This window comes from Ylistrum balloti, unplaced genomic scaffold (genome assembly GCF_031769215.1).
Source record: "Ylistrum balloti isolate Yb309-2 unplaced genomic scaffold, AGI_CSIRO_Ybal_v1 Utg369790, whole genome shotgun sequence".
Classification (NCBI taxonomy): Eukaryota; Metazoa; Mollusca; class Bivalvia; order Pectinida; family Pectinidae; genus Ylistrum; species Ylistrum balloti.
Window position 1 is genome coordinate 1,077,851 of NW_026781974.1, and position 11,112 is coordinate 1,088,962.

General features: G+C 35.9%; 1 protein-coding gene across 1 annotated transcript in view; it reads right to left on the reverse strand.

Annotated features, from left to right (window-relative positions):
- Nucleotides 1-9,749, reverse strand: part of LOC132544318 (uncharacterized) — a 32,964-nt gene extending 23,215 nt beyond the window's left edge. The window contains exon 1 of the mRNA XM_060207894.1: nt 9,731-9,749. Coding sequence (XP_060063877.1) covers nt 9,731-9,749 — 19 coding nt within the window. The remainder of the gene's footprint in view (nt 1-9,730) is intronic.
- Nucleotides 9,750-11,112: the final 1,363 nt, after the last annotated feature.

Consider the following 11,112-nt stretch of genomic DNA (forward strand, 5'->3'; position numbering starts at 1 on the left):
TCGTACATCCTACTGTAAAGGGTAATGTCTTACCACCCTACTGTAAAGGGTATTGTTTTACCTCACTACTGTAAATGGTAATGTCGTACATCCTACTGTAAAGGGTAATGTCCTACCACCCTACTGTAAAGGGTAATGTCTTACCTCCCTTCTGTAAAGAGTAATGTCTTACCTCCCTACTGTAAAGGGTAATGTCTTACCTCCCTACTTTTAAGGGTAATGTCTTACCTCACTACTGTAAAGGGTATTGTCTTCCCTCCCTACTGCAAAGGGTATTGTCTTACCACCCTACTGTAAAGGGTAATGTCTTACCTCCTATTGTAAAGGGTAATGTCTTATCTCCTACTGTAAAGGGTAATGTCTTACCTTCCTACTGTAAAGGTTAGTGTCGTACCTCCTACTGTAAAGGGTAATGTCTTACCTCCTATTGTAAAGGGTAATGTCTTATCTCCTACTGTAAAGGGTAATGTCTTACCTTCCTACTGTAAAGGTTAGTGTCGTACCTCCTACTGTAAAGGGTAATGTCTTACCTCCCTACTTTTAAGGGTAATGTCTTACCTCACTACTGTAAAGGGTATTGTCTTCCCTCCCTACTGTAAAGGGTAATGTCTTACCACCCTACTGTAAAGGGTAATGTCTTACCTCCTATTGTAAAGGGTAATGTCTTATCTCCTACTGTAAAGGGTAATGTCTTATCTCCTACTGTAAAGGGTAATGTCTTATCTCCTACTGTAAAGGGTAATGTCTTACCTTCCTACTGTAAAGGTTAGTGTCGTACCTCCTACTGTAAAGGGTAATGTCTTATCTCCCCACTGTAAAGGGTAATGTCTTATCTCCCTACTGTAAAGGGTAATGTCTTACCTCCTTACTGTAAAGGGTAATGCTGTACTCCCTACTGTAAAAGGCAATGTCGTACCTCCCTACTTTAAAGGTAATGTCTTACCTCCCTACTGTAAAGGGTAATGTCTTACCTCAATACTGTAAAGGGTAGTGTCTTATTTCCCTACTGTAAAGGGTAATGTCTTACCTCCCTACTGTAAAGGGTAATGTTGTACCCCCTACTGTAAAGGGTAATGTCTTATCTCCGTACTGTTAAGGGCAATGTCTTACCTCCCTACTGTATAGGGTAATGTCTTATCTCCCTACTGTAAAGGGCAATGTCTTACCTCCCTACTGTAAAGGGTAATGTATTACCTCCCTACTGTAAATGTTAATGTCGTACATCCTACTGTGAAGGGTAATGTTGTACCTCCTACTGTAAAAGGTAATGTCTTACCTCCCTACTGTAAAGGGTAATGTTGTACCCCCTACTGTAAAGGGTAATGTCTTATCTCCCTACTGTAAAGGGCAATGTCTTACCTCCCTACTGTAAAGGGTAATGTCGTACCTCCCTACTGTAAAGGGTAATGTCTTACCACCCTACTGTAAAGGGTAATATCTTACCTCCCTACTGTAAAGGGTAATGTCTTACCTCCCTACTGTAAAGGGTAATGTCTTACCTCCCTACTGTAAAGGGTAATGTTGTACCCCCTACTGTAAAGGGTAATGTCTTATCTCCCTACTGTAAAGGGTAATGTCTTACCTCCCTACTGTAAAGGGTTATGGCTTATCTCCTACTGTAAATGGTAATGTCTTACACCCTACTGTAAAAGGCAATGTCTTACCTCCTACTGTAAAGGGTAATGTTGTATCCCCTACTGTAAAGGTATTCCGAGGGGGGCGGGGGGGTATCTGGCATTCATGTCGATAATGGAGGAACCACCCTAACATACTTGTAAATCAAACCAATAACGTAAATAGCACATTCCATGACCTCCGATCAAAGTAAAATGCAAATCTTTTTAATCAAAACGACAAAAGCAAATCAGACAAATATATGTAGCTTTCCAGCCTGAGCATTATTCTTGTTATCTCCCTTGGATCAGGTGTTAAAAGATTGACTGACCACAGATATCAGTAATTTAGCTATTCAATTTTGCAGGAGAAGAGTTAAACAATATATTTTTTATCTGCCAAGTTCAATAACATAATTGCACCATATCTCATCGTCCAAATGAATGTTTAAACCAGACCAAAAATCAATATGAAAGAAGGGGAATGTTTTGAAATAAATAAATAGATAGAAAATGAACTGAAATGGCTAAGCCTCAATGCAATGTAAAATTCTGCCTCTATTTTTGTATCCTCAATAAAGAGCGCACAAATATAACATGTCTTTGTCTGCTATGTACTTAGGAAATAAAAGAAGTTCAATGTTGTTTTCTATTGCATGTGCACGTCATAAAGTAGTGACATATTTCTTCTATTGCGTGCGCACGTTATAGTGTACAGTCTTGACAGGTGTTTCAGTACATCTGACGAAGTGGATGAGGGAGACACCATCAGTCTGGGATAACTTTCCGTATGTAGACATGTATATCAGTTATGCTCTGTGCTACTTATACAGTCTTTTGGATACTGGTCTCTTATCTATTTTACAAATCATAATCATCGTCTTTAAAATATTCATCAATTATATTTCAACTTCAGAAACATGCAAAACATGCGTAAACATCTCGTGGTCTTGTCTGGAATAACACCACGGTATCTAAGGGAAACCAACTTGGAGACCCTATACCTTTACTCGTCCAATCAGTGAATCAGGCTCTGGCAATAGATAATGTATGCAAGTAGTGGCTACCTCTCTTTCTTCGGATCGTAGACAGTGCTTGCCGATAAAACAATAGAGGTGAAACTGTTTTTGATAGCTAACAAGAGAAATATTTAGTTATATATATATAAAAAGGAAACTCATGAGTTTCATTTGAATATCCAGGGCCCAGGATCAGGAAACAGATTTAAGTCTTAGTATGGACAGAGACGTATATAACACATCTCTGGTATGGACTTTGCTTCAAGTTTTCTTGTTTGTGTCTTAAAACAGTCTCGTATAAGAGATCATGAAAAAAAAAGTCTTCTATCCAAATTTCTGTCTTAAACTTTGTTTTATGATTCCGGGTATTTCAATATCAACCAATATCAACAAACTACAATCATGTAAATGGTGTAATAACCACATTAATGTTTGTTGTAACACGCGTGCAATATCGCCCGCTGGAGCTGTGGTTGTCCTAAATGCCGTTGTCACCAAAGAAGAGACATGTAGTGACAACATCACCAAGTTAGGTTTTTGTCAGTCTAATAAGATAATATTTATACAAATGTTGCGAAAGAATCAAAGTTATATTTGTTCCATTAGCTAACATATTCATAAAAATTCCACCCGATTTTTTCGTTGGATAAGCCGACGACACTTACCCTTTAAATATACCTGGCACTTGTTCTTTTTCAGGAGTTTCGGTGTAGCTATTTCTCTAGTTCATATTTTGCCCCAATTTTATTGAATTGAGTTTCAGTTAAGCTTTTGTTGACATATCAGTACATATTTCGTTGTTTTTCATAAATAATATTTGAATAAAAATTGTATTATTTTCTATAAATGTTGGGTAAGGTCTTAATATTAATTGAAATAAAAAGCAATAAAAAGACAAGAAAATAAAAGGACTTTCATAAAACCAGTCAAAAATCTAAAATCTGAACCTAAAATTTTCCTTTTATGGAAGCATCCTACAGAAAACAAAAACGTCAATAACGGAACGAATGCGAATAAAACCAGTTTGAAAGTAGTTGGCCATGAACAGCTCCCTCACAATATGTTCTGTTGCGTGTGTATGAGACTTATGTAGGACCCCTGCTATATAGATCAACAATTGAGAAAACATGTAACACACTGGGCGGGGTTTTATGAGTATGACTGGTTTCGCAGTTAAAGCGGTAAGGATTTGTACGATTGCGGATTCTCATTTCTCCACATAGTAAAATAGACATTTAATGGTACTAGTACAATCTTTTACATTACTATTCATTCACTCGTAAGAAAGTATATGGTGAGTGCTTCATACTGTTATTTTTCTTTGTAGCGTTCTTTGAAAGCAAATTCTATCAATTGTCGATGGACCGGAAAGAGTAGAATATGTTTTCTCCTTCAGGAGTTTCTTCTAATGCTGGAGGTCGAAAGCGTAAAACGAAATAACCCAGACATAACATTGATATTCAAAATCAATCGAAGCCAATGTTATGATACAGAAGCTGAATATAAACATTATTAATCTATAACATTCGTAAATTTAAAGATTTGAATTATAGACAGGTAAACGACCAAAATAAATTGGAGTAGGTTCACGAGAGGTGGTAATTGGCCCTATTGTATAGGTCTAATTAAAAATCAAGACATTTTAAATGTATCACTATAAAACATGCTGAATTTTATTTTTCGATTTTATTTTATTAAAGAAAATCAATAGAAAGTGCCCAGCTGGACCAGTAATCACATGAAGATAGGCCCATATAGTGAATTTGGGGCATTTCTGGTCACATGCTTCGACCGGCCCCTATTTTATAAAAAGACAAATATTGTTCAGACATAATTCAATGCCGTTAAAACTATTTTGATCAAAGCACGTGGCCACTTCAAATTATGAACTTTTGTAATATACAATTTTTTTTCGTTTCCGACGTGATGCACTACTGTATAAATTATATAGTTTTTCTTTGAATGAGTCAATAGAGTATCAAGGGTAAAATATTGTGATTTTTCAACTCTACTGTCTATTTATAAATTCATGTAAGCTGACTTTGACATTTTACTAATCCCTGTACAAACATTTAATTCACTTCAAAAATAAAAATTACATCGTCGGCCCGCTATCCATGGTCGCTTTTTATTTCACTGATAACCGCAAGGAGAAAATGTAAGAAATGCGTTGACATTCGGGTCTGTTAACAGAGGTAAACGAAAATAAGAAAAAGAAAAAAAAACATAAATCCTCCTAAATTCATTCACATTTGACTGATTCCCTGTATGTGGCAGTTAACTAATCGCATATTTCTTTGAAATAAACATAACAAAGACTTCCATATGTTACAAAGGGTTTACGAAATCAAAAATATGGATTTTTCATATTCCTGAAAAATGACCTGGAAAGATTAATCCCACTGAAATGGGTAATCGGTTACCCACAGACAGTTCCTATGTCTACAGACAACTATTGTAGACCTTGTAAAGCAACTGAGGGACTATGCCAGGAAGTGTACAGATACCAGAATCGACTTTGATCATTTCAGATTCATGTTAGACTCGGATTGTACGAACTTAACTGGCCTAACGAAGCAATGCTTTTCTGTGCTATGCGATTCTGTAAAATGTTATGTACGAAACTTCACAGCTCCATTACTTAAAATGAAATTCAGAATGTCAAACAAAATAATGTCAACTTTGTTTAACTTGTCGAAGTCTTTACGAAGTGCGATACCAAGTTCCTGCCAATTTAGGAGTGAGTGCAGCATATTACGCGGGAAAATGTCATACAGAATCACGTGTGTCCGTTACCACAGACCTTATTTGGTGATATGGTAGTCAGGTTATCCTCGTCTTGGATGGTACGCATGTATATTTATTTATATGATCAATGAAGTAATAGCAACAGTACGGACAAGCTAATTGTCAAATTTTCGAGGCAACCTGTCCCTTTATCAAGACACAAATAGTACATAAATAACATCACATACATGGAACATAAACAAATACAAAGTTTTAAATTTTAAATTTAGGTGCCTCGACAATCCCTTCGGCCGATGGACACCGAAGGCCCTTTATAGCGGACAAAGAAAAAACTATCCCAATATGTATGTAGGACGGCGATTAATATATATATAGAAAAGAGGGAATCTCCATTTCCAGCGAATACAAGATTGTATGCACACCGGCGGCCGTTGATTAAACCATTGGTTGTTGTCACCACAAGTGGCTACTTTATAACAATTGTTGGCTCATACCTAACAGATGAAAAGAACAACGATGCTTCTATTCTGAACCATATGTTAAATCAAATGTTTAAGACATCCAGAACTGGGTTCACGAGGACGACATTTTTATTGTTGACCGAAGTTTCAGAGATTCTGTTCCCTTATGGATCTTGGAATAAAAGCCGAAATACCGTCGTTTCTGCACAAGGGAGAAAAGCAATTCGATAGAGATGTTGCTAACACAGACAGACATGTTACCAAGGTATGTAGTGACATATATTTGGTAGCGTCACACCAATACTTCTATTATATAGTCAAATTTTAAGGCGGAGTTGTAGCCCTTACTAAATGTTAAAGATGATTAATTTTTAACGATTAACCTCAATGAAAGATATATGCAGGCAATTGCTTTATTAACCCCCAACCCCCCAAACACACACCAGGAACAGGAGGAGAGTATAGTTTTATGTTTCAGCTATCTTGTGCAGGCCTTACCTTATACATTTCTAATCACGAGATGTTAAATCTTGGGAGATGTGTTCACCTTGGTGAGAGGTCATGTATCAAAAGTAGGTCACTATAACCTACATCTTAACCTATTACACGTTTTCACATCCGGTGAGGACTGTGATTCGGCGAATTGTGTTGTTTGAACAATAAAATACACATCTTGTGCCACTACATACTCTTAACAACAATACAACACAGCGTGATATAAATGTTCATTGTTTTTCATTTAAAATATGATTTGTTTTATCTAGGTCCGTTGGGTCATGGAATCAGATAACGCTCCCATAAAACGCTTGATATATCTTAACCATGTTTTGCGAACAAGTACCACACATTAGCGACTTTGTCGGGATTGTGTGTGCCATCTCGAACAGGTTCTCGTCAGCTTTAAACTCAACAAATAATGCCGAGGAGGACATATGTATGGGATCCAAGATGTTATATTTTTCAAAGCAGTGAATCAATTGAAAGAATATGTCGAGGACAACAAGTTGTACAAGAGTCCTGCAAAATGGCAAACGACAACGGAAAATACTGCGTCACGACGAGGAACTTAACATGCGGTACATATCACTTGAAATTGAGTACGAGTTTTATACAAGAACACATAGATGGTGATAGTGAAATTCTCCTCCACGAAGATGAGGGCAATCTTCTCCGTGTGAAGATCTTAAGTCGGCAAGTTGCAGCCAAGACACGTCTTCTTTGGATTCGTTACAAAATATCCAATATTGAGGCACGGTATTGTAAATGTCCCAAGTAGTTGGCGTATGTGCACATATTGCGGCAATACTGTGATACCTTGGATATACCAAACAGCGTGAAAACCAAACCTATGGAGTCAGAGATTGGGCAATCAGATTTTCTGTTGCAAAAAACCAATTACTTTTTTTTCGTTTGTGAATTTTCGAGTACCCTTTAAATCCGGACTTTACTGAGTACAAGCTTAATTTTAATGGATTTAAATGCTGATTAAAAGGGAAATTGAAAAGAAAATAGCACAGACTGAAAAGTAGCAGTAAATGCCGTTTCTGAAATACTTTTTTTCAATACTTTCACGATACCTGGTTCAACGTTGGTACACACAAACAGATATAGTATATATACCCGTTGCTTTGTGATATAAAAGTTACAAATACGTAGTCTTTATTGCAACACTAACACCCATGTGCTTTTTTTCTTTTCTTTTTTCTTTATTTAATTTTTTAAACTTAAAAATAATGTTTCTGAACTGTCGATAGCGGTATTTTGTTGATGCCAATATGTAAGTATTTGTTAAGCTTTGACGTATGACGATCACAGATTTTGATGTGGGAGTGCTGGCTTTTTCTTTAGATACCCCACCCCTGGTTGACGAAAGCAGATCATCAGTATTTCTTAATGTACATGTCAGTCCCGCTGTTCACTTTTACGTCATAATGTAGATAAGTTAAATGTGGTTTTCTGTCATAACATGAATATAACACAAGGATTGAACGAGTTTTCCCGCAACATTACTGATAAATCACTCCTGTCCTTGTAACTGCTATTAAAATATACAAATATACTGTCTATATATCATCTGCATGTGTAACCTGTACCTTCTATTGTACTGGATATATGCTGTAACTGAGAAGTCGAAAAACTTTCAACGTTGTTTTCAAAATTGTAGACACAGTAATGGACGCCCTACTATTTGATGTACATAAAACTTTAAGTTTTACCTGCATTTCCGGTTTGCATAAACTTAAAAAATGCAGCCATTCATTTGACACGATTATGTAAATTATAACCTTTCCCACCAATAAGGTTTTGCTAGATATATTTTTCAAACTTTAGCCGTCACAACAGACGAAACGTTCCGCATACAGTGGGTTCGTTTCTACGAATAAGAATCATATTCAAAACGAGAATACTACAATGGCACGTGAAGAAATATCCCATGATTTTAGAATTTGGTATACTTTTTTAGTATTTCTTTGATAAGGTGACAATATCTACAGTGTATCTATGTATTTCATCAAACGTTACACCATGCTGGATCTATAGTGTTTCCCTTTTATTTATTACAGCATTTTTTGTGTTTTTGGTAAATAATTGGTTTTCATTCAGAACCCTGATTTATCGACAACTTCCCCGTTTGGCACACGCTCCATGAACTCTAAACAACCTGATTGTCTATTGACCATTTTATGTCGAGGGACCAGGCATACAGAAACGGAAATGACGTCAGTAATGATATTTCGATGTTCTGAGAATGGAAACGCAGAGATATATTAGCTGTCCCTGATTTGCTGTGATTATCATTGTAGAGTCAGCTGAAATGACACGAAACTTTTTTCTTATAATTTGGAAGTCGTCAAATGTAGGAAACAAACTGATCAAATAAACATGAATGAAGTGTAGAACTATATATCTTATAATAACGTATACGCACGAGCTTGGTAACAACACTATCCTTTGATTTTGAAACAATAATTTGATGTCTTAAATATTGTCTAAATTGTACAACAGTCGGGTAGGAAATGAATCAATGATACATAGGTAAATAGAAAAGAGACGTCGCTGGCCGCGAAACGATTGTTATTAACAGATGTTGTTTCCTGACTGCTTTTCAGGAAAAATCCATTACGAATGATAGGATAGGAGCTTGTGTAAATAGAACATAAAGGATTAAAAGTGCTGATCGAGACGAAATGGATTTTATCAGTTCATTAAATACGTGTTGCACGTGATCAAAGAAAACACGCTGTCGTTTTAACCAATAAGATATTAATTGGTGTCAATATTGCGAGCCTCCATTTGTTGGTTAATGCACAAAAATATAATGCGTGACTAAAACCAATTAAAGCACAGAAGATATAAATCCAATGTGTAACATAGTGTTTTTATACTCGACGTCATGAAATACCCGGCTAGAAACATGGCGGTGAGAGGTGTTGTAAGGCACCTACACTGTAGTCATGGAAACGTGAGAGCAAATAATGGTTTCTAGAGATTGGTTGCACAAGATAACAGAGATACACATATTCAGTAAATATAACGTCAGCATTTAATTGATCGTACTAAAAATGATACTTTAATGCATTAACAATCATCAGCTGTGCTCAGACTAAACAGAAATAAAGTCATGCGTACGTTTTGCATCTTAGTAATGTCATGTGAGAAAAATAAAATTATATGAAACAGGGAAAAGATAATTATTTGTTAGTATAAAAGCGAAATAAGGAGCGGGGGATATAGCAAGGTAAGGAAAAGAGAAAAGGACTTCCAACTTCATTCCAGTTTTGTTTTGTTGTTGTTGTTTTTTTAAATTTGTAATGAAATGTGACGCAAAATGATATATAATACTATTTACCGTACCGAGTATTTCACCATTAAAACCACTGTTACTTACCTTTCCATTGCATTACCATTTTTGTCGATTTTTTTAAAACAAAAACAAAACCGACATTTTTGGAATATTCAGCTGAAAAAAATAACACTGTTTCTTTCTTTCAATATTATTGCGTATGTGTATTTCACGTTAACTGTACAGAATACATTTTTAAGTTGATAAAGAATATATGTTTTTGTCAACTGAGAAATCGCGTGACGTTTCCTTGATTATATCTGAAACCAACTCTATAATAAAGTCTTTAATTTAATTAAGCTTTGTGTTGTTTTACGTCATAAAAACAGCTAGGACCATTTAAGGATTGGTTGGTGGAGGGAAACCAGAATTCCACCCACAAGCGGCCAGTACTTGGCGATTGCCTCATTCTGACCTCGAACCTGCGATACAGAGGTGGAGGGCCAGTGATAAAATTGGTCAGATTCCTTAACCACTCGGCTACCATTATTGGATCCATTTCATTACACAGACCGAGTCGTTTTTAACGAAGATAGTTGTATTTTGGGATTTTGGATTACTAGTGTTATTGTACTGCCACATCCAATCCTAGACAGCTCTATGACATATGTAAAACTGAATAATTATAAACGATGTGTTACACAGCGGTCTTAAACTGCTCTTTCTAGCAATCCAACTGGATTTGTATCGGATTCAACCTTTGCAGAATCTTGCATCAATCGATCTCAATCCTGGTGACGTCACATTATTTGATGACACATTTCATCTATGACGTCACATTATCTGTGGATTTTAGGACGTAATATTAAGAGCAGGTGTTGAAGTGACTCCAGAATCGTCTGTACCGTTGCATACTGTTGTCCCGGTTGTTTGGAATATGACGATGGAATATGTCAGGATGGTTCCAAATAGCTGCCAAAAATCAAACATAAACCGTTATTGTCTGCTGAATGTATTGTCAAACATGAGTGAACAAAAGACACAGAAATAGTACAGATTTAGAATCAGGTAAAGGTTACCCAAATAAAGTATTATACTGAATTATATAGTTGTTCAAGATTGTATATCACTATTTGAAATTTATAAATTTTTTTTTTTGAAAGTATATATACTTATGAATGCTGGTGCATGATTCTCAAATATAATGTCTAGGTTGCGTTTTTAAAAATGCAGTTTAGACAACGGTGAACAACAATAAAGAAGAATAATTTCATAGATGAAATTAACCATTAGACGTACCATTAGTAAACTCGAACCATCCACCGTGAACATTTCATACACGTTTATTCCAATTGGCGGTCCGTTCACTCTCGAGATAAAAATCTGAAGCTGAGCAAATGTATATACATCAAAAAGACATTGAATCTCTCATAATGGAAACTTGTATTTTTTTAAAATCTACATACATCACTTGCAAATAGATTGAA